Source organism: Daucus carota, chromosome 6 (assembly GCF_001625215.2).
Source record: "Daucus carota subsp. sativus chromosome 6, DH1 v3.0, whole genome shotgun sequence".
NCBI lineage: Eukaryota > Viridiplantae > Streptophyta > Magnoliopsida > Apiales > Apiaceae > Daucus > Daucus carota.
The window spans coordinates 17656551-17681664 of NC_030386.2; the positions used below are offsets into that span (position 1 = coordinate 17656551).

Genomic DNA, 25114 nt, shown 5'->3' on the forward strand with positions numbered 1-25114 from the left:
AATTTAATTTTGTTATACCGGTGTCCGGACCAGCGTACTCGAATATCGTAGGTTTATGTACAAGACTTTCTCTCTCTAGGTTTGAGAGAGAGAGTTGAGTAGAGAGAAGAAGGTGTTGCTAGAAAACAGCCCAAATGTAGCCCATGAAAGATGGAGGGAGAAGGTTTGCTTGAGTGGAGATGCTTGTGCTACGTACCTTTTATTTATATGGTTAGGTTTGTTTTCGATTGATATTTTAAGATTTTTGTTTAATGCCCTATTGTTTGTGGTTATTTACAATGTGCACCCTAGCTTTTCTTGTGTACCTTAGACTTTTAATTAGCACGTGATTAATTTTTCTAACAATAAAATCAATTTGAATAGAAATTTAGTGAAAAATAATATATATTTATATCCCATAGAACAAAACTAATGGAAGTAGTGTATATTTAATATTATTGGGCTAATAAATATTTTTAATATTGATTTGAGTCAATTAATTTAACGAAATTTAAATATGTTTAGAAATTAAGAATTGCATACTAAATACGAATATTATATGCTCATGCATGATTGCGCACTGAATCTTGATTATATAAAATCAAATAATTGACCGTTTATTAAATAATTTTTGTTCTACAAAATAGATAATTTTAAAGTTTTTATGTACACAAGATACCGGATACTATTGAATTAAAAGTTACTACCAAATATCCAGCACAAGATTTTTGGACCGGTTGCTGGCATGCATTTAGTAGTTTAATCGTATAAACAAACTAGTTGAGAAGCCGCGCGTTGCGTCGGCCTATAAAAATTATATTAATAATTTAATATTAATATGTGTAGAATGTAATAATTTTATGACTGTCTATAAAAAAATATTAATGATTCAAAAGTAATATTTGTAGAATAAAATAAATTTTATATTATAAAAATCTTGATGTAATACCAATACTAATATATAAAATTGCAAAATTGGATTACAATTCATGGTGAAAAAATGTAAATAAATTTCTACACGCAATTAACAATTTAAAGCACGACGAATCTTAATTTTATTTGTGTTTTTTTTAAAAAGTAATTATGTTCCTACATTGTCACCTTCCTCCAATTTTTTTGGATTGATTGTGCACAAAAATATCTAACTTAAATCCGTGAGATAGCGGTTTATAACTACCCTTACTTGTAATAAACTTTATTTTCTAATATTGTATAAACAGCCTTCACTTAAAAGTTGGTTGAACGGAGCAAACAGATAATGCATGAATGATATTTTCCTGTATACAAAGTAAATTATATAAAAATTAATAACAACAAACATGTCCGATGAACAATACAAATATTATAAAAGAATAACCAACAAACATACATCACTAATAGTTAATTTATTGATATCATCCATCAATATCATGTCAAGACTATAACCTTCTCCCGTATTTGGATTTGTCGACTCCCACGTAGCGGTCTATAACTAATTTTGCTTGCAACAACCTTTGATTTTTTAATACCGTATAAACAGCCATCACTTATCGTATCACTTATCGTTGCAGAAGAACGACACCACCAAGTTAGAAATCGAGCAAGATAACTATCAACAGAGAGAGGTAGGGTTGTGGTATTGAGAAAGAAGAGGTAGAGAGAGGTAGGGTTGTTGTATTGAGAGAGAGGAGGTTGTGTTTAGATGATCCAAAACCCTACAACCTATAAGGGTATTTATAGGTGCAGAGAGACTTGTGTGCTACTCTTTCCCATAATTAAATAATCTGAAACAAAATCAGATTAAAACTTTCAAGCTACTATATTCCATAAATATTCTGAAACAAAATCAGATTCCGAAACTTGCTTCTAATATATCCAAAACTAAAAAAGGAAATTCTAATTTTTGATATTTTTCATCCGAAAATTCCAGAAAATTAGAAAAATAGAACGGAGCGATGTGAGAGGCGCCACCTACACGCCCCTCGCTTCTCCTTTATATAAGTATATTGATTGCGAACAACTGCACATGAAAATACATACCCGGCGGCATCAAGCCGGTGTGATTTGTACTTTATTATATAAATCTTTATTTTATTGTCTTGCAGAAATGCATATATCGTGTGTGTATGTATTTCTTTGTTTTGTGTTTTCTGCTTCCGAAGGGCTGTTAAGACTTTTTCTTCATATAGATGAGCCACACTAAAAGACGGTATAAATAAATTACGATTTATAGATGGAGGCAAAGCAATTGCATATTCCATAGACATTGGGACTTCAGAGATTTGAGCCTTAGGATCTCAGGATACGAGACAGCGAATTAACAAATTTAATAACATGTACGGCATCTAACTATCTAAGTGATGCATGAATATGATTAGGTCTAAATTACATGATGTCTAATTAAGAGTTAAACACAATATCCACGCATTGTACAACTTGGAGTGATTATGTATTTATGTGCATGTTTGGATGCTTCTTTTTTAGGAAGACTTCTACATTTTTTTTTATCCGTTTGTATAAAAGATTCGGAATACTTATAAGAAAGTGAGAATTCTATCTTTTATGTTAAGGACTCTATTTTTTTCTAAACACTTTAATTACTTATAACTTATAAGTATTCCTACTTCTCACTTTTTGTCCACTTTTTTAATTTTAAATAAAAATTCATTTTGTTAAACTTACTCAAACAGCCTGTGCATACGATATACAAGTATATGTATAAAGTCCGCTATGCTACGAATCTCCTAAATTAGCTTATAAACTACAAACAAGTACTATAATTAATGTATTCCTTATATGTGATTGATCGGGACAGCAGGGACGGACTCACTATCCTAAACTTATCGGGATTGAAGTAAAAAAATTTCTCACGTCCAATAAATAGACAAATGAAGAGTATGTATAGCATATAAATGTATGAACAAACATCATTCACCTACTATACACATTCGACATCACCATATAAGGTGGCAAGAGTATGAACAAACACCAAGAAGAAGGGTTATCAACAAAAATTTAATTAAAAGATAAACTAAAACAACATAATTATGTTAACATAGTACAAGAGTACAATTATATTTGATTTCAAACAATATGTATCAAAAGATAATATAAAATTTAAGCTAACAGATAATCATCCCGTAGATTCTAACCGGTACATGCTGTCTATTTGACCTACTGATTATGGATTGAGAGGATAATCAAAATTCTATCATCTTCCTCTACCTCGAATTCTCCATTTAACAAAAAATCATTCTTCATTCGAAAATTTTGAAACTTTAAAAACATTGTCATGCACAATAATAATAAAAAATAGTCAGCAAACAAATACAAGCAAACCTGTGACAATTTCATAAGTTCAGGATAAATATATAATTGAGCGGCTCACTAAATAATACAATTACAAATAACACGATGACAAAATTGTATAATCTATTATATATCTAATAGAACAAACTTGAGTAAATTAATTCAATATGACTAATATACCCTTCGCTTATTACACATATTTTAATATATATGAAGGTTATTATTGACTTTTAATACTAACGCATTTATTATACATTAATGTCTAAGCAATGTATTTATTATACATTAATGTCTAAGCATTAATATACATTAATTATAACATGATCATTATTTGGAATTATTTTAATATTATACATACAAATAATATATATCTAATCATTTTTAAAATTTTAAATTTTCCCCACAAATTTTGTAAATTTTAATATTTTACCTGATTTTTGACTGATTAATCCAGTTTTGACCAATTAATCATCGATTTAATCGAATTTTACCAAATCGTATTAAAAATTCGTCTGTTTTCGATTATTCGATTAATCGGCCGATTTTTAGAATATTTATTTATTGTGATTTAATAAAATTATATATATGATTTTTTAACTATACGACAAAGACTCTGATTCGACAAGAATCTTATTTGTTTTTATCAAATTTTCAATAATTTTAGGTGAATGATAATTTAATTATATAATAAATTTTAAATAGTGTATATTTATTATATTTACATTTTAATAAATATCATTATAGTGAGGATATATGTACATTTAATCAAGATAATAAGACTTAAAATACAAGTAAATATAAATTTAAATTATTTTTATAATACAAATAATCTTAATTTTTTTAAAAAAATGAACAAAAATATAACAATATATCAAAAAAAAATTTAAAGCAACCCGTGCTTTGCACGGGTTAAGAAGCTAGTTCTATATTAAAGTTGATGACTCAGTAAAAATAACCAAACAAAAATAAGCATCATGAAAGTCATTAATTTCAATCGCTTTAATACTTCTGCCAACTCAGAATCGACTTCAAAGCAACCGCGAGCAGTTGCTTTTATGCACGGTGGTTTTTAGTTGTTGATTTTTGACCAATTTTCTTGTAGTATTTAAGATTCTTCACGAACCTTTTGATTTATAAAATGATATGAGGTTAAAATCACGACTCGAATTTGAATTAATTTCAAATATTAATTTGATTAATATTTATATTTATATATATTTATATAAACTAAAAAGAAAATAATATGTATTTAAAATCTACCTTATTGTGCTTTTAATGGTTTTATTGTGCCTTTAATGGCTTTTTTGCCGGTTATAGATGCCACTTTTATGGCTAATTGACCAATTTGATGTTCATTAGATTTAATATATTTAATTATATTCTAACCTTTGTTTTTATTCCTCACTTAAATTTTAATTTTTATGTGTCTAACCAAAGGATTCTCCTTTGGTTAGAAATTAACTTATATTTCTATATTATTTTATTTTCTATCTATTTTTGATATATATATTTTTTTGTTTTGTTTTTATTAGATTTTTTTTTATTTTAATTAAATTTATATGTGTGTGAAATTCTTATATGTTGATTTATGTTTTGTTTGGTTTGTCTTTTCAGGATACTTTGGTGCTACGGGAATGCTTGCATGACTTTCGGTTAAATGATAAACTTTCTTGAAAGAAAGAAATATCGGATGCGGTTTATTGTATTTCGATAAAATTCATCTACGAGTACGTAGATTTTAAAAAAAAAATCTACCTTATTTCATATTCATCTTCTTAAATATCAAACACTCATTAATCAGACATGATATATGACTCTTAACTTCTATTTTTGTTAAGCAAATACAAGACAGAGGTTTAAAATAAACGAAACTCGTGATTAAATCACCTTTAACGCTCAAACAAAATAGAGGTTCAAATTGTCCTAAAACAACTTGCACCTTTGATTACCCTCTTAATTAAGTGAAATTATTCAAGCTGGTATATAGTATTTTCTAAATAACATTAGTCTTTTCGGCCTTAATTATGACCAAAGCCCGATAGCCTGGAGTTCTCGATATATATAATACGATGACGCTGAAAGGAAAATTGATGGCCCTTGAATAAATATTACTCCAAATAAACTGGGATTAATAAAATATTACAAGATGGAGTTGATAGATGCATGACATTAATTAATTTATAACATGCCATCCACCAAAAAGTCCGCCATCATAATTTGCAAATTGAAAATAAAGATTTACTCTATTTTAATGGACTCACACAATTAAACTATACATTGAACAGGGCCTCGAAGGTAGGAAGAGACATGTTAAGCAAATAGCATGTCAGCAGCATATCTGAAAATTTTACCGAGTAACAGAATGGAGTATATCTTTTTCACTTAAAATAAATTATTAAGCATAAGTTAATTCATTAAGCCCTGATTTAATTTATTTTTTCATTTCATATAAGTATTTTCTTTCTAAACATACACGGGTTATATTAGCTTCACGATTTCAAGTGGTTGCGCTTCCAGTCCTCCTGTCAAACAAACAATTTCGAGAATGTTTGATCGTTATTGAAATGAAAGTTGAGAATGAAAACAAGAATTGAAAATAGAGATTAGTGATAATAGAAACTCTCATGAGAAAGATAACCAGTAAATCAAATCAAATCAAACAAGTTCAGAACATTCCCTTAACCAGCCGACGTTGATCTTACTAATGAATGAATGCTAATCCTGACTTCTAAATCTACTTTCTCCGGTCTTTTTATAATTCTCTAATATTTACTCAAATTTTAACAATCACATTGTTTATGAACATTGTCCAAAAGCCTAGCAGGCCAGGCAAAACTCAAAAGTAGAGCAAAAGAAACAAAAATTAGAAGGTAAGAGGATTGGAGAGGTCTTTTTAATTATCAAGCCTTGAACATGACAGCATGCAGAAATCACTGTTTGGCCATAAGTTAGTCAACTAAAAATTAACTTATGATCTATACAAGCTTCTAGCCCTAATTTAATTATTTATTTATTTTTGTTATTATCTGTTTTTGTCCACTTTGCACGAAACATCATATTTTTTTATGTATATACACACACAAACAATTAAACATACTCCTATATAATTGGGCACGAGCATTTGAGTGGGGAATTTGGTTGCCGTACACAAATTTTTACAGGTAACATGGGCCATTGGTTTTTGGATGTCAACTGTGAAGTGGAAGGAGATATTAAATTATTTATTACAGAATAAACTAATTGATATTTTAGCAAATAGTAGTAGTACAAAGGAGCAAGGAAGGTCTCTCCACCTCTCATGGCTTCTGAAAGTTGACGAATTTCTAATTTTCACAACAGGAGGAAAGCCAAGAAGAGAAGCATATGAACCCTTTACTGTTAAGCTTTTTTTAAGTAAGAGTCTTGAAATCGAGGAAAAATTTACTCGATCAGAGAATGAAATTACACTCTCTCTGTCATACACAATACACAACATAAAATTGGGCAACAAGGGAACCCATAAACTTGCAGAATTGGCTTGTTTGAGATAAGGGACGTCATGGTTTAAGCAAATTTAAGGAACATAATCATTGCTAGGATCACCGGAGAAGTGTTTTGGGACAAAACTAATGGGTGGGAGGGAGAGGGTGTTTCCCGAGTGTGAGAGGATTCGATCGGGAGAGTAAGTGCTAGTGTAAAGGGTGATGGAGTAAACCTACCTGGTGGAAACAAGAAATCTGGATTACATGGTACCCAGTAGGCCCGTACACATAAATTACATAAATTTATAGGTTACACATGCAATAAAAAAAACAATGAATTCAGTGCTTCACTACAATCCTTGCAGCAACTACTGGGCACACAGAAATACCCAGAGGCCAGCACACATGAATCTTGAGTATAACAGACAGAAAATAAGAGCAAACTCGCAAAATAGCTTCTCTCAGTATAATGGAAGATCGTATTCACAGCAATAAAAAAGACAGTCAATCAAAAAAAGAGGTAGACAACAAACGGAAGAGTGATAGACTAAGGCGTCTGTGTGGAGGGGGGCTTCCTACAGCAAAATTATCTCTCAGTTCTATACGTTTATCCAACAAAATCTGTGGAAAGTGAAAACTGATCATCTAGGTTTCTAACAAGTCCTGAGAATAGGGCTAATATATAAGTTTAACGCCACCAACTAACTCCAGAAATATTGAACTTGAAAGAGGTCGAGAATCTGTTTATAATAAAGGCTAACATTAATAATAAAGTTCTGACAAAGGACTTTGTGATGATGGCCTGGTAAAAGTTTATACCTATATGAACTATGAACATAATGATTGTTGCAATGACCTTCTGTTGTGTGATAACAAGTGTAACGTGTTCTTTTATGGTATCTACTGCCTACTAGTGTGTTCTATCTTGTACATAGTTAGCTGTCACCTGCCTTCTGCTACCATTTTTTATTAGAGAGAATCAAACTGGAGTTTGTTATACTATACTGCCAGATATATAACAATATGAGACATATTGTCGGACACGTTATATCTAGTTTTAAATGAAGTATTGCAATGATTGCACATTTAAATAGAGCAATGCCAAATGCAATATTAGACACCGACTCTTCAAACTTAAGTTTTGATCTTGAATTTTCTGTTTCCCTATAGAACTACAAAGCACTAAAATAAATAAAAGCATAAGAAATTCGATTAATATCAGTACTTGGCCAAAATATGGTGGAGAATTCCAACAGAGTGTTCAACTTGATCGAATACAATCAAGAAACAGTGAAATTCTATCAGAGATGACGTTCATCAACAAAAATAAAGTAGTAGCATAAAACAACTATCACTCTGGAGACTACTTCTTACTGACCTTAACCTTTTTCTCAGAGTTCCTATCTGTTGTCTCCAGGCCACTCTTCTTCTTTGCCTTCTTTCCAGCCGACACTCCCACAGATTTAACCGGTATGTAAGCTTTTTCAAGTTCCATATCATCTCCCTTTGTTTTCTTTGCTGCCTTCTCCACATTCTTATCAATAACTGGTCCATTTTTTACATCACCCTTCTTTTTCTTGGTCTCAACTTCTTCACTCACCAGATCTTCCTTCTCTGATTCTTTACCCTCATTTACGATTTGAACATCAAATTTTCCTCCTTTGCCCGTTTTATTACTCTTTTTACCCAACTCATCTACGCCCTCTTCACCACTCACCCGTTCTTTCACTAAAGCCCTATTCTTTCTCTTCTTCCCAACAATTTCACTACCATCATTGATCTTCTCACTCTCATTTTTATCCCCATCGACGTCACTTGCATCCATGTACTCAACCTCATGAATCCTCCCTTTCTTCTTTCCCGACTTCCCGTCTCTCTTTTTAACATCCACGCCACTCTCATCCTCCCCAACACTCTCACCAACCTCCTTACCCCCACCAATCTTCAGCCCTCCATCTGGCACACTCTGATACAACGGCAACGCCATAGAATCCAATAACCTCAAATGCAATGACCTAACACCCTCCCACCCATTCTCCACAAACCCAACGACCCCCTTAATCCCCTCCACGACATTCTCCACAACCTCCTCTTCCTCCATCGAAACTCTCCCAACTTTAACCACACTACAAGTCCCCGAACTCACCCTCAACAACCCCGAACAACACCCCCTCTCAATCTGCTCCTTCCAATTACTATGACCCAAATTAACAGCCAAAGGGACCTTCTTTTTCTTAAAAAACACTTTCCCTAGCATCTTAGGCAAGTAGGTAACAACCCCTTTATCAGCAAAAAACATATCATAAGACTCACACAACTTTCTTTTAGCATCAAGAGACTTATACTCACTCTTCAACTTAGTAAATTTCAAAACTTTAGAAACATTAACCCCATCAGATTGTACCTTCTTTTTAGCAGCTTTTTTTGTGAGTTTTGACTTGGGTCTGTCATCAATGATGAGACAAATCTGAGAGCCTTGAATCAGAGGATGGGGCAGTGGGATTTTATGTGGGTTTGTTCCAGTACTTTTTTGTGGGATGTTCTTGAGAGTTAGTACCAAGTAAAAGTACTGTTCTTGAGCTAAAAGCTGGGGTTTTTGTGAGCTTTTTTGGGCTTGTTTCCATTGTAGAAGAGATGTAACAGCCTCTGAGATTGTTTCAGGAGTGACCCTTGTTGAGGTTTTGGGTTGCAAGAGAGTCTTGGTTGGTGTAGACATAGTCGGCTTTGAGGGTTTTACAGATCATAGGGTTTTATAAATGGGTCATTTATCAAGGTGAGAGAATCAAATCTCGGAACGTGAGTACTTATCTATATATTTTTATTTAGAAATTATTCAGAAATATTTCCATAAATAAATATCGGTCAAATCAGTAGAATTTTTGGAATCCTCGATAAATGAATAATTTTTTTTAACAAGAACTCATTTTTTTATAAATAAAATTTATTGTCGTACATGTGTCCGGGGATAACAGAGGATAAATTTACGTGTGCCTATCCAAATCTGCTCAGCAAGAACTCACTTTAGTTGCATATCACAAGAGATTTAAACAACCACTTGAGTCAAGTATATGGAAATTGGGAAGTACAGTCCATGAAACTTAAATATCCACATGCTATGCGAATGCTGGGGAGCTTACAGCTTCATATCCTATTTCACTCTCATGTCTGTACTATACCATGCAACAAAAATACTACTCTAATTTATTATTTATGACTAGGCAATTAGTGTACTTACAAAAAGAAAAAGAAAATTCATCTTTCAGTGTTCTGCTTTAGTTTTGACAGTGCAGTGCCATTTATTTGTCGAATTCTTTCTCTTGAAAGTTTTAACACATTTCCTATCTCCTCGAACGAACGAGGGGCTTTCCCATCGAGTCCATAGTATAGTCTCACAATGATTGATTCTCTATCAGAAAGCTGATTCAATATCTTCTCTAGTTCTTGTTTTTTATGCTGTTTTATCAGCATTGATTCCGGTGTGAGTTCTTCTGGACCTGGCATAATGTCCTGTAAAATGTAGTTAACCACAGAGTGTTAATTTTTATGAACAGGGACCAAGAAACTCGAAAATAAGACTACCAGTGGTAGTTCAGAAGGCAAACCTGTAAACTCATGCAGCCTTGGCTGGTCATTGCTTGATCAAGGGAAACTGGTTCTTTGCTGCTTCGATAAATAAGTCTTACAGTTTTGACAGTTGTGCCAACAGACTTCGCAATTTCTTCAAAAGAGGGTGGTCTTCGTAGTCTTACTGCTAGGCTATTGTTGGCCTCTGCAATTTTTGGGATTACTTCACATACGCTTCCCTGCACATGATAAGCTAACCATGCATTCAAATTATAGGTTTACTTTCCAGCAGACAGTTTACATATCAATCTTCAAGAAGATCGTGTTTCTGAAGTATGTGATGACACTGTAAATATTGCACTATAAAATAATCTCACAGAGGCATGTCAACTGGTTTGATTAAAGTAAATTAAGTCCATAGGGGAATGAGGATATATTTCTTAATGTCGTCAAGAGGATAAATCTGACATGGATCAAAACCACATAATTATCTCGTCTTTTTAATGTGTGTAACCAGAATATGCACAGGGCAACAGAATTAAGGGACTAGGATTTCATACAAACATATCTTAGAGAGGGCGTATGGATATTAGGTCCTAAGTTACATGAGACTCGTGATTAGAAGTTATAATCCAATCAAGCAAATTGATTAAGTGGCTGGTATGCATAGATGTCGGTAAACTGATACAGATAATAGCAGTAGCTAGACAATATTATATCCTTTAAGTAGAATATTAGCATTGTAAGATCGGATAAAAATATTTCTAGCAGAGCAAGGTCTTACCGGTAACCGGATAGTCCTCGACTTGCTTGCTACAGCTTTTGAGATAGCTTGTCTAATCCACCAGTACACATAAGTTGAGAGCTTAAACCCCTTCTCGGGATTAAACTTCTTCACCCCGCGCAGAAGTCCAATGCTTCCTTCCTAGCATTGTTGAAAAGGGCTATGCATCAGAATTTATTCAAAATGCTGGACGAGACTACAGATGAGAGTAAAGTAGAATGGAACCTGTACTAGGTCTTGCATATTTAGTCCTCTGCCTTGATAACTAGAAGCAATGGAGACTACCAGTCTTTTGTAGCTTTCTGTGATCCTCTGACGTGATTCTCTTCCTCCACACAATATCTTATCTAGTCTACTTTTCGGCACTCCTACTACATCAGCCAACTGACTCAAGGTGGGATCATGCTTAGTTGTTTCTAGAATCTTTCTCCTAGCTGCTTCTAGCTTTGCCTCTTCCTGTTTATTTTGCAGGAGAATTTTATGTTATCTTAACATACAAGTAAATAATGCAGACACCTAAAGAACCTTCCTAAATCCACTGAATAGATAAATTGCCTATGTTCGTTTTCACAATGATCAGTGATCAAATAATTGCCTTTTGGGCTTAGCTTGCAAGTCGGCAACATTTAGGTAATCATACGCAAAAAAAAGGAAAAACTTGGCATATACAGCCGCTTGTTTCCATGAAGTCAGACTGAGCACCCAGAGGAATGGGGTCTGAATACTCGGACACTAGCAACACTTTCAACACATATACCCTGTGACTATTGCTATGCACAAAATTAATCTGATTTCTGTGGACTCCTCAGAACATAGCTACTACCACTTTTATCACAGTGAACCAGGGAAAACGACCAAAATTGCAGGCGAGGATCCTAAAAAGCACATCTGAATTTTTTGTGTTGTTTCAGGCTTTTAGCACCCGCAAGTCAGTGCTTAAAGGTGAAACTTTAGTCTGCGCTAAAATGGTGCCAATTTGAAAAGGATCTAATTTGGGCATTTAACCATACAAACTAGCACTGCGAAACTGGCACATTTTAAACTCTAAATAATTTTCCTGAACAGGATTATATAAAATTTGCAAGCAAAGGTCGATAAATGGAAGTTCACAGTGAAACAAAGTTAAAGGTCAAATTTTGCATTTCATTATCAACAATGGTGACCATTTTCAATCAATATAACTATCCAAATTTTAATTTACATTGTTTAACTTATGTTACTAACAAATGCAATGCAATCACAAACACACACAGAGGGGAAAGGGGGGGAGAGAGGGGGGGGGGAGGGGGAGAGATCATAATCATATGCACAAAATAAAAGCTAATGAACCTTGATCAACAAAATATAATCTGCCTCTTCTTCAGAACTCAAATGCTGCCCAGCCTTTCTTCTACTCCTACTAAACACCTGCTTAACATCTCCATACTCATCCTTCTCACCCTCAAAACCCCTCCTTTTCCTCCTCTTCTTTCTTCTCACTCCTACCCCATCTCTCCAATCTCTCTCCAGCTCAACCTCACACAAATTCTTTTCCAGCAACTCAATATCAGGACTAGAAAATGGCATGGTTTCAGCCAGTAAAACAACATCGTTATCAGAAGATATATTAAAACATATCTTTGAAGATGTAGAATGGTTTGGTTTTACAGGAGACTTGGAGTGTAAAGATGAAACATATATGGTGTGAGAATGGCTTGCAGATGAACACATGTTTATGGCCATTAAAGCTAGGCTTCTGGATATTAAAGCTCCTCTCTCTTGGACTCATTTTTATAGCACCCAATTTCTTGCAAGATATTTTATTTTTGGCCACCATAATATCAACATTTTTTTAAATATATTTATGAATTGCGTTATTGATGTTTAATTCTTGACAATTTTTTAAAGATTTAATATTAGATTATTATTTTTTAAGTTTTTATAAATTTAATATTTCTGTTCTAGAAAAATAATAATTTTTTTAAAGGAAGGAAAATAATAATTTTACTTATAACATTCATATTGCTTATCAAATTAAAAAAATTCGAACTTGAATTATTTATAAAAAAAGGCGATATTCTGTAAAATATAAAATTCATAACAAAAACATTTCCTTAGAAAAAATTAAAGACACTGTTAATATATATTTTTAATTTAAAATACATATTTTATTTGGGATATGTGATTTAAAAATAAAATTTATATTAAATCAACTCAAAATTTTATTTTTTCATTTATTTCAAAATTAATCAAAACACTTGCAAATAATAATGAGGTTGCAAGATCTTTAAAAAATATGGATTTTGGTCCCTGACAACTAATTGTCAGGAAGATTTTATCTCTATTACCATAAGATCTGTATTTTTAAAGTGTGAATTGTAATTTATTTTTTTAAGTATCCGTTATAATTTCTCGCGGATAGGAACATTTCCTATATGTGGAAACCTATCCGCGGAAAATTATAGCGGATATTTAAAAAAATAAAGTTTTAATCTGAACCTTGAAATATAGAGCTGAGACCTTTGGAAACGTGTGTTAAATAACTTGTCCCGGACAGTTGTAACAGTAACCAGGACCCAAAAAATATACGCAAAAATTAGATAAAATATCAATATTAACTCATTCTTTTTGCTAAACTAGCTTTTTAACCCGTGCAAAGCACGGGGTGTTTTAAATTAATTTTTTAATATATTTCATATCTTTTTGTTTATCTTTTCTAAATTAAGATTATTTGTGTTATAAATGTAATATTTGTTTGTATTTGAAATCATATCATGTGTATGTTAGGATGCCCTGCTTCCGGCTTCCTTTTATAAGCAAGTCAGTTTCTACTTTCCTTAACCCGTTTGTATAAAAAGTCAGAAGAACATATAAGAAGCCGAAAATTCCATTTTTTTTTATCAAAACTTTTACTTTCTTTCAAACACTTTAATAAACTTATAAGTCTAGACCTACTTCTCACTAATAGTCCACTTTTTTTATTTTATTATATATTATATTTATAATCATTCAAAACTTATGGTAAAATCGGCCGAATTAACGGATTAATCGATAATCGGACGGATTTTGATCTGATTTGGTAAAATCCAATTAAATCGATGCCTAATTGGTAAGACATTTGATTAATAGCTCGAAAATCAGCCAGAATATAAAAATTTACAAAAATTATGGAGGAAAATTGTAGTTTGAAAAATGATTATATATTATTTTAATATTAAACTAATTTCAAATAATGATCATGTTAATTATTCTCATTAATCGCCGCTTTTTACACCAGTAGATATTTATTTTTTATTAAATCATAATTATAAATACTATATACTTATATGTATTGAAATTTTAATTATAAAGTAATTAATATATATTAATGAAGAGACATTAATGTCTAATTATGTTAGTATAAAAAGTCAGAATTAGCCTCACTAGTTATGAATATACATGTATAGTGCCAAGGTAGTTTAGTCTCAATGAATTAAATTACTCACCCTTGCTCTATTAGATATATAATAGATGTATATTTAAAGCGTATGTCGTAGAATTTAATAAAAATAATAATATCATTAGAAGCATAAGCGACAACTTTACCTTGTTTTGGGCTTTGGGTATGAAGGGGTTGGAAGCTTCAAGCTCCGGCGTCCGGCCGCCGGCGAAAAAGAGAATCTTGGAATCTCCGGCGAGTGCAGAAGCCTTAACTCATGATATCCTTTTAATCATCTTCTCTTTTCTTGACTTTCTTGATCTTCTTCACTGCTCTGCTGTCTGCAAATCTTGGTAATAATTTCTCCTTTTCAACAAGGTTTTATATTTGGGTGTTTATTTTTATTGGTTTTCTTTGTTGGTATTTATAAACATCCTGCCTTTGATTGTGTGTGTGTGTGTTTGTAGGAACTGGGTGATTAGTACATCAAAATTGTATCAAAGTTTGTACTACAAGAAGAAGTGTCAATCTAGAGGGGTTTTAGAGGAATCTGGAAACCTGGAGAAATTGTCGAAAATGTTTTTAAAGGAGCTTGCTTTGGATAGTCACAGAGCATCTTTGGAGGAAGGGTCTGTTGATGTATATCAGTGGAAAGGTCATTCGACTAGGTAATCTTTTTATTTATGCGCACACGAACACGCATTGGTACTGGCTTGTATAGATAGTAGTAAGTTGGTGTTGAATGTTTATGACTCATTTAGTGGCTTAGAGGAGAGATATCTAGTTGGATCGGAACGTTCCTTCCCCTAATTATTCTGAATTATGCACATCTTCGTTTGTTGATCTTGTAGCCCTAGCCTTTAGTGGCATTGTGGTTCTTAGTGGGATGGATAAGGTGGTTGACTCCTGCGAGTGAGATGGAGTCTTAAATTTTTAATATTTATTTAGTGACTTTTACTAACACTTTGCCATTTTATGATTGCACAAGTAAAAGAATGATATAACTTAAATTCTTAAAGAGACAATAACTTTAATTTTTAAAAGAATGATATAACTTCAATTATAAAGATTATGAATATAAGTTGTTGCAATGTGGATATTAAATAGTATGAGTTTATTCATGCTGTTATTGCTCATTTTAAGTTTACAACTTCTGTTGATTATACGGTTCCTAGAAACTTTCTCACAAGGCACATGACTTGAAATTTGGTTTTTATTTTAACTTCTTTAATCTGGAATGGAACTCAATAAGCAAGAACAAAGAAAATTTGAAATAACATTTTTCTGGAAGTTGGAGCATTGGGGAAAACTGGACTGTGTTTTGTACTTATGATTCTGGAATTCGGTTCATCTGTGTTCTTAGCTAGTCTTATTTTTGCAGTCAATCCGTATGCCTAGAGATAAAATATCCGGTAGTATCTCTTGAGATGTTCGCTACATTCTTGGAAGAATATATGTGATGCTTTGTTAAATAGAGCGTCAAACATTCTAACATATCATTATGTTTACGTTCTTGTGTTCTTGATCACAAAGTATGTGCTTATATGGCTTGGTCTTTGTATGTTCTCTTCAACAGTTTTAACGGAATTGTATCTATCTGTGGATAGTTCTAATATCCATGCTCTCATTTAGGGTAAATCAGTGTCGGATGAAGATGGGATTGGTCCTAACTGGTGGAGATGATAAGGTAAGGTTGCTTTAAGTAACATTGTACTCCCTCCTTCCCACAAAAATAGTTGACATAAGTTCCACACACATGCTCATCAAAACTTCTTTTTTTTTTTTTACCTTATATATTGGACTGCATATACTTAAATTTATTGCCTCATCAAGTGAAAGCATGAAAGCATGTGCACTTACGTTTGTGTCCAATTATATATCCCTTGCTTCTGATGTATGATATGTTGCTTCTTTCTATTGACAATTGGAGATCCAATTATGTTAGGTGATGCGTTTATGGTCGGTAAATAGTTACAAATGTTTGGAGGAATACTCTGTTCCAGATAGAGCCCGTGTAATTGATTTTGACTTTGATGAAAGCAAGGTAAATGCATACTTTCTCTGTATTATTTTTAAAGACGTTTTATTTGTTATTTCCATCAACTTAACCCCGATTTAGGTTTATATATTGCCCTCATCCTTTGCTTGAGCATGATTAGGCCTGGTGGTTGTCTGTGTATGTGTTTCGTTTTCCCCCGAAATTACTTGTGGGATCACATTTAATTCTGAAATCATCAAGCTAATTGATTATGTTCATCACTTTCTATTGGACAGTTGTCCCATTAGTAAGATCTTGATATTAGAATATCACTTAGTGGTTACTTAACTACTCTTGTAAAAAAATACTGTAACTTAAACTGTGTCCTCTTTACAGATTGTCAGTTTGGTAGGGACTAGTGTGGGCATATGGAGGCGGCATGGGAAAAAAAGTATATTCTTATCTCGTAAAGGAGAGATTCCTAAAGCTTCTTGTATGTGGTATGTTATGATCTCACGATAAAAACTACCTGATGCAATATTGCTGATATTATCATAATCAATATGCCAGTATCCAAAGATTTTGCTACAATCATGAGTATTTTTAATAAATAAAAATACTGTTAGCACCACCATTTATTAAGTAAAGACTTCAACATTTGCTTCTTTACTTTGATATTGCAATTTAATAAGTTCCATCTGTCTCCCTTTGGGCATACTGTTCTACATACGCCATTACTTTCTGAAATTAATAAATATATATAGGGCTTATAAAAGATTTTTGCTAGCCTATGTTTATTTCTGTGTATGGAACTTATCAATAATCTGATGTAATCTATCTGTAGAAAGCTGAAACTTTCTTAATTATACAAAAGTTACCAAAATAGCATGTTTTTCCTTAGAATTATAATTTCTCCTACCTACCAAATTCCTGTAGCCAGCAATTTGCTTTTGCATCGAACAAATCTTTAATTTTACTTTGGTTGCAGTTATGTTGATCCGGAGGCTGTGGTAGGATGTGAAGACGGGAGAGCACGGTTTTTGGATATGTACAGTAGAAAATGGTCTAAAATTGTCAAGTATGTGAATACTAAAAGTTTTTTTATATTTAAACTTGCATTTTAATATCCTTTCCTTGAACATAATCTTTTGAGTTTTGATAGTAATGGAAAAGAAAAAGAATGGACAGAGAAATTTACATCTCTGATGATTTCTTCTATTTGCGAGTTTCTTAAAAGATGAGCTGTAAATCTGTCCCAAAAAAAAAAAGATGAGCTGTAAAGAAAGATAAGTAGACTCACCCCACTTCTATAGTTTCCATGTTAACTGATATGCACAAGCATACATCCATGTCAGCTTCTCTGCGATACCCATGTCCTTTTCAATGATGTAGATATTCCACCAGTTTGGCCGTATTATTGTTTTTGGCACAGTGCAACCTTTTTTTTCCCCAGTACTATATTTTATTTAATAATGTATAAAGCATGTTAAAAAATCAATTGAAGTTGTAGATATTAGAGTCTTTTCCCAAAAAAAGTAAGCTATGTTTTCTTTGTTTTCAGGATACAGGATGGGCCTGTCACTTGCATTTCGTTAAGTGATAGTCAAATGATTGTCGGGGGTTCCTCCACCGGAAGTATCACTGTATCGGATCTTTCATCGGCTCAGCGAGTAGCTACACTGAAGTCATATGGTTCTGCAGGTTATGTACTTGCATCGGATCTTTCATCAGCTCAGCGAGTAGCTACACTGAAGTCATATGATTCTGCAGGTTATGTACTTGCATCAGATCTTTCATCAGCTGAGCGAGTAGCTACACTGAAGTCATATGATATGACTTCAGTGTAGCATATGACTTCAGTGTAGCATATGACTTCGGTGTAGCTACTCGCTGAGCCCATATGGTTCTGCAGGTTATGTACTTGCATCATTACATTATTCTCACTATAAGTTTGATGTCATTAGTATATCTCTTTATCAGATGGAAATTACCATCTCTCTCTTGCGTTCTCAAGGTAGATATGCTAAGCCCATTGGGTCTGTAGGTTTTGTCTTATCACGTTTTTACCAAAAAATCTTGGCTGTCCCTGAACATTGGGTTCCCAGCTGTTCACGACTCCGGACTCTGATCAGTATTTTTAATTGAATATCTGTAATTTTTGTGTTCTCACTTTCCTATGATGATATCTTGGTTGTCTATAAAAGAAGGGGTTCCCAGATGTCCATGATTATGGACTCTGATTAATATTTTTAATGAAATTCTTCAAATCTATACTATACTGCATAAGCCAACATGGGTATAAATTGTCGTCGTACAAAATTTTGGTTTGGTCATGTTTGTTTGGTGATTCACTTTATAAATAAAAGTTTGCTACACGTAGAGTTCTCATAGTTTTACATCTCTAAACAGTTTGATATACTACAAGATAAAAACTCCATCATTATTTTTTTAAATATAATTTATAATTAGTTAAAACATAAAAAAAGTAAATTTACCATCATCAATATATATTAAATTTAAATTATATATAATAAATTTAAAAATATATAGCCGCCCGTGCTTTGCACGGGTTTAAGGCTAGTGTATAATAACAAAAAGAGGAAATATTAATTTAAAAGAGGTTTTTATAAATTGGCCAAGCTAAAAGAGCATCTAGAGGCCATCACTCTTACAGGGTAATTAGGCTTCTAGTAGGGCTTTCTCGTAGCTTCGACAAATTTATCCTCAGTAAGCACCTGTATTTGACCCGCAAGGCATGGCCTAGTAGATACCCCTGACATCATAGTAATAAGCAGTCAAGGATTAAAGCTTCGGTGAATGCATGAGTATTAAAGTTTTGTAATTGACCATAACAAAAAGGGAAAAAAGGTAATAATCTAGCAACAAACCAATACTGTAACCCCAAATTGCTGATGCAAAAGTCAGGATCACAAGCTCATAATTAGAAATCCTATGATTTAATTCTTAAACTTGGAGAACCAATACTCGAATCCTTGAATCCTTAACATTGCTAATGTAAAAATTAGGATCACAAGCTCATAAATAGAAGTTCTGCAGTTTAATCCTTAAACACAAAAAAGCTCATTAATATCTACTATAAGAAGAAAACTAAACCAGTGCTTTATCAATCTATCTCTTGGTTGGAATTGGGCTTCCAGAGCTTCTTTGTTTTGGTCCAGCCGATATTTTTTAGATCACGTTGAGGTCTGTCTTGCTAAAGGGCACTGTCTTCTTTCCTTAGTTATTTATCATTACTTCTATTTTCTTGCTGTGTATATGCCTGATTAGTGGCAGGCACTTGGCATAAACACATAATTCTCACATTTATATTCTATCATATCATTTTCTGGGGGAAGATTTCTCTCTATTTTTGACTGTGCCTTGAGATTCCTGATATTGAAAGCAGTCTTTTAGTAGTGGCAGTTTTTGTCTTTTGTTCTATCTGATTAAAAATTATGGACAGGCATTAGCACCTTGTGTGTCAACCCTAGTTCTCCGTTGATATTTTCTGGATCAACAGCAGGCCAAGCATTTTGTTGGGACCTCAGGTATGTTAACTGACTATTATATGGAAATAAATTTCAATAACATCATTCTCTTTGGGTGAAGCTTTCGATGTGGCTAGCTTTATTGTCTGGAAAACTGTTACTTGTTTTTATTTTCCTCAATCTAGATAAAATACACACACACACATATTGCAAAGAAAACGTACAGGTAGGGAAAAGCAAGTTGGTCCGCAGAAAAAGAAATATCTTATCCAGTAATAAACAGAAAGATGACCTGAAGTCCTAAAATGGACCAAATAATATACTGATTGTAATAAATTAACTGAATAGAAAAATACTTGGGCCTCTTCAAGAGTTTGTGGTGTTTCAATGGAAAATTTGATTATATTCTATTATTCTGTATGTAACAAGTCATCAATGTTTGTAACTAACTGTCTGGTTGTGTTTTTTGGCAGGACAATGAGATGTTTGTGGCGGACAAGGGCGAGTCCGAATGTAATATACTCTATGCATCACCTGCGAGATCACACATCAACATTAGTCATGGGTGGAATAGATGGTGTATTGCGCATAGTAGATGAAATCAGTGGCAAGGTCCTTTCAGGCTGTATCCTCGATCAGAATACTAGTGGATCGGTAAGTACTGAAGCATCAAATAAGCTCTCCAGGAAAAAAGGAAGAAGAATCGCAGAAGATACCAAGCTAGATCTTATGCCCAAGACTTCAAGACCTTCTATCAACTGTTTAGCTGTTGGATTCCAGAAGGTTGTTACTACACATGATGACAACTACATTAGAGTATGGAAGTTCAAGATTTAACTAGCTCTGTTCAAGATTTAACTAGCTCTTTTGTATATAGACTTTTATATTTAGAATTCTCTGTTTTCATTTTTCAAATAGCAAACTAGTTTTTTTTACTTGGAATTTTTTATCTTCCCTTCAGGGTCGGTGTGATGCTCGCCGGAATTTTTTATTTTTTAATGATAGAGAAATATTTCAAATGAGAATTTGATGCCTGAGTGCAGCAAAATATTTTCCGCAAGTGATTTGACTATATATGCAATTTTGTCTAACGAAAAGACTAGTTTATGATGTCTTGACTTAGGTAAAAGCAGATTTTTTTCTCGAAAAGTATGAGAATTTCGACTTTATGTCAAGTGCAGCAAAATATGAGGATTTCAAGTTTATGGCAAGTGCAGCAAAATAATTTCCGCAAGCGATTTGACTATATATATGCAATTATGTCTCACGAGTAGACCCAGGGCTGTAAAAAGCGGGAATCGGACTAAATCGGTGTAGTCACGGAACATGAAACGGAACATGAAACGGAACATGAATTAATCGGTGATTAATTGAATTGATCGGGGATTAATCAGTGATTAATCGGAAATTTAATCAGTTCGGCGAGCTACGGAACAGGGATTAATCGGTGACTAATCGTGATTAATCACCGACTTTTAGAACAGAAAATAGACCAGTGATATATCTTCTTAACTTGGTATTGTTTTTGAGCTTTTCAATTTTGCTCAAAGTAATTATAAATTTCACTATCAAATCTCATAAAAAATAAATTTTCATATGATAACTCAAAAATCAAAATATATAAATATCAAAAAATATATATATAAAACAGCAAACTGATTTCTACACCAGCAATTTTTTTAAAGTACTCCAAAACAGACTCTTAGCAGGTAGAGCTGGCGGCCTAAGATTAGTCAATAAAACAGCATCTAACTCAAGCTTGTAAAAACATGGTGTGCATACGATGAGCCACCATCAACGACCTCTTAGCCATGCAAGCATGCAATCTATTCTGTTTGCCGGGGAATTACCAGCTTCAAATCTACTTGTACCACATCATTTCTTGGCGGCAGCTCCTCTATGTTGCAGAAGACTACAACGGCAAGATAGTGGGATATGTCTCAGCCGAAATGGAAGAAGAAGCAACATCCGAGTGTCACGGTCATATCACTTCTTTAGCTTTTCTCAGAAGTCATCGAAAACTTCGTCTTCCTACTAAGCTGATGATGGCTGCTCATAGCGCGATGGAACATGTGTTTGGCACGGAGTATGTTTCGTTGCATGTCCTGGAGAGCAATCAGCCTGCGTTTAATCTGTACACGGAGTTTATGATTCGGAGGGCAAGTATTATGCGGATGGGGAGGATGCTTATGTTATGAGGAAGATTTTCAAGGAGTAGATAGAAATATTTATCTGCATGGACTTGAGGTGTAATCAAGAATTTTTCTTGTCAATGCATCTCAAATGATTCTGCCATCGGTTCCCAACTAGGTGAATTTCAAGTCCAGTGGAAACACCCTAATAAATTAATAATAAGAAAAGCTCTTGTTAGGGTCCCCTTGATCTTGAATGGGAATAGAAATAAGTAATATATGTCCAATCTCGATTATCTAAACAAAGGTGTAATAGATACACAAAATAGTGGAGAGAAAACATACACAAAATAGTGGAGAGAAAACATACCGAGGGAAATTTAGAGTGGCTAGCTGCACAACCACAAAATGCTAGAAGCTGATAAAGTGCACTGCACTTTGGAATGCTGGTATGTTTTACTATTTTCTGAAATTTTTTTTGTTCTAGTAGACTCTGAGGCATCACCATAGGTCCTTGCAAGAGCAGTGTCCTCCAACAAAATGATGAAATCGATTGGAATCCCTCAAAATGATTGGTCGTTCAATAATGTTAGACACAAACTTCATAAAGGCATGGCAGTCGCTGCAAACACGTATATTCTTCAATATCCTTATGGGTAGTTTTCCTTGGGGATTTTTAATCAATCCAAATGCAAGAGCTAATTTCTCACTGTGGTAGCATATTGCTTCGAATTTCTCATCTTCGCCGACATTGTGCAGAACCAAGCTTTTATCAGGAATAAAGCCAGATTCTTGTAGCTTGCGTACCAGTTCGTTCAACTGTAGATAAATGGCTTTTGATTCAGGATGACTTCGATCTTCTGATACAAACTTATAAAACTTACCACCACTCTCAATCCAACTGTAGGCTGCAAACTTTTTAACTTTCTTGTTTTTCATTAGCGATCTAATCGCTGCAACATCCTTCCATCTTCCATCAGTGGCATACATGTTGGAGAGCATTACATATGGTTCAGCATTAAATGGGTCTAATTCAATGAGATGTTTTGCTGCTATCTCCCCATTTTTAATATCACCACACATCTTACAAACAGATAAAAGGGTAGACCAAATGAGGCTGTTTGGGGTATGTTCCATGTCTTCAATTAGAGCAACGGCTTTGTCAATACGACCTGATCGACCAAGGAGATTGATTATGCATGCATAGTGATCCAAAGTTGGTGTCATTCCATGCAATCCTCTGATGGAATTGAAGTACCTCTGGCCTTCCTCTGTTAACCCTGCATGCATACATGCAGACAGAACACCAACAAAAGTAACATAATCTGGCTTCAGATTCTGGTGCATCATTTCTTCATAGAGGTCTAGGGCTGTTATATCCATTCCATTGTGCGCATACCCTATTATCATGGAATTCCAAGAGATAACATTTTTACACGGCATTGCTGTAAAAATAGTCCAAGCATCTGTAGTCTCTCCACATTTAGAATACATATCAACGAGAGTGCTGGAGACTAGCAAATCTTTATCAACCCCCATATGAACAGCTTTTCCATGAACTGCCTGACCATGATACAAAGAGGCCAGTCTAGCACAACAGCTTACAATAATAGAGATAGTAAACTTATCAGCTTTTATATTCTCTGATAGCATCTGACCAAACAATATTAGAGCATCTTCTTCCATATTATTTTGCACATAACCAGCAATCATTGTTGTCCAGGAGACCTTGTCCTTCTCCTTAATCTCCGCAAAAAGTTTCTCTGCTTCATCCATATTTCCAATTCGCAAGAAAGCTCCTAGAATATTTGAAATCGTAACCTGATCAGGCCTTAAACCAGACACCTTCATATCCCGAAATAAACCAATACATTCATCAGGTTTTCCATGTTTCATATAACCCGAAATCATCAAATTCCAAGAAACTACATTCTTATTCACCATTCGATTAAACAACCACCGAGCCTGATCAATATGACCACACTTAGCATACATATCAACCAAAGTATTCCACACAAACACATTCCCTCCAAAACCATCAACCAAAATCCTCCCGTGAATTTCTTTCCCACGCCTCAAATCCATCACCATTGAACACACGTTCAACACACTCACAAGCGTATAATCCGTAAACTCAAACCCTTCTTTCTGCATTCTAACAAAAACCTTCAAGGCCTCGTTGCAACAACCACTCGAAGCTAACCCCGAAATAACCGTATTATAAGAAACCGAATCACGACAAGGCATTCCATCAAAAAACGCTTTTAACTCGTCAACAGAACCCAACTTACAATACCCAGAAAGCATAGCATTGTAAGTGAAGATGTCTCTATGGGACATTCTATCAAACAGGTTGCGTGCATCTGACAGATACCCAGATTTCGCATAAAACTGAAGAAGACGATTATGTACAAAAGTGGTCGTGGGTTGCTCCAAGTGAATGTCCATGTGAGATTGTAATCTCTTAGCTTGTTGAATGTCATTTTGTCGAACACAGTCAAGCACGAGACGAGTGTATGTTTCCGTGGTTGCTCGGCCGTGTTTGTATAGTGAGTCGATGGCTTCGCGCAACGTGTTCCTAGCATTCATCTAATATGATTTTGTCATCATATTTTGTGATTTGACTATTACGGTAGAAATCTCATGTACCAACTAGTACCAAGAAATTTATCATTTTAAAAGAGTTATATATAAATGAGGTTTATATATTCATAATAAAAAAAATTATATATTAACTTTTAATATATTAAAACTGTCATACACTTCATTTTTAAGTGATGTACCAATATTTTAACACTTTTTGGGGTAAAAATAACCAATATAATCTGAGAACATTAACTAATTAGATGAAAGTTTTGTCATTAACATTAAATTAAATAATATATTTAATAAAGATGAGTTAATGATAATACATGATCCGAAAGTCATTGAACAACTGCACAAACAAGTGTTAAAAAATATTATTTACCGAGACTTTTTATCATAGCGAGAGGGCTTCTACCTAATGCAATTCTGTCTCGCGAGGAGATCATGAAGGGTTTGA

General features: G+C 33.6%; 4 protein-coding genes across 5 annotated transcripts; 1 reads left to right on the forward strand and 3 right to left on the reverse strand.

Annotated features, from left to right (window-relative positions):
* Positions 1–5474: 5474 nt before the first annotated feature.
* LOC108228185 (uncharacterized) lies at positions 5475–9517 on the reverse strand. Its single transcript, XM_017403701.2, has 2 exons — positions 8107–9517; positions 5475–5789 (listed from the first exon to the last, which is right to left on the reverse strand). The coding sequence occupies exons 1-2, from the start codon at positions 9442–9444 to the stop codon at positions 5757–5759; spliced, it is 1371 nt and encodes a 456-aa protein (XP_017259190.1). The 5' UTR covers positions 9445–9517; the 3' UTR covers positions 5475–5756.
* A 336-nt stretch (positions 9518–9853) lies between these two features.
* LOC108228186 (RNA polymerase sigma factor sigD, chloroplastic) lies at positions 9854–12829 on the reverse strand. Its single transcript, XM_017403702.2, has 5 exons — positions 12406–12829; positions 11302–11532; positions 11077–11217; positions 10331–10531; positions 9854–10235 (listed from the first exon to the last, which is right to left on the reverse strand). Exons 1-5 carry the CDS (start codon positions 12796–12798, stop codon positions 9981–9983), a joined length of 1221 nt encoding a protein of 406 aa, XP_017259191.1. The 5' UTR covers positions 12799–12829; the 3' UTR covers positions 9854–9980.
* A 1771-nt stretch (positions 12830–14600) lies between these two features.
* On the forward strand, positions 14601–20874 carry LOC108192784 (F-box/WD-40 repeat-containing protein At3g52030). Of its 2 annotated transcripts, none has more exons than XM_017359268.2 (9): positions 14601–14826; positions 14941–15141; positions 16106–16160; positions 16419–16517; positions 16848–16951; positions 17440–17529; positions 18013–18221; positions 19915–19999; positions 20413–20874. In XM_017359268.2, the coding sequence occupies exons 1-9, from the start codon at positions 14660–14662 to the stop codon at positions 20774–20776; spliced, it is 1374 nt and encodes a 457-aa protein (XP_017214757.1). In that variant the 5' UTR covers positions 14601–14659; the 3' UTR covers positions 20777–20874. The 2 variants fall into 2 exon arrangements, with proteins under 2 accessions (XP_017214757.1, XP_017214758.1); XM_017359269.2 differs by having other exon boundaries at positions 14602–14826; positions 18013–18152.
* Positions 20875–21514: 640 nt separating this feature from the next.
* On the reverse strand, positions 21515–24742 carry LOC108225247 (pentatricopeptide repeat-containing protein At2g01510, mitochondrial). Its single transcript, XM_017400077.2, has 2 exons — positions 22442–24742; positions 21515–22276 (listed from the first exon to the last, which is right to left on the reverse strand). Exon 1 carries the CDS (start codon positions 24658–24660, stop codon positions 22573–22575), a length of 2088 nt encoding a protein of 695 aa, XP_017255566.1. The 5' UTR covers positions 24661–24742; the 3' UTR covers positions 21515–22276; positions 22442–22572.
* Between the last annotated feature and the right edge of the window lie 372 nt (positions 24743–25114).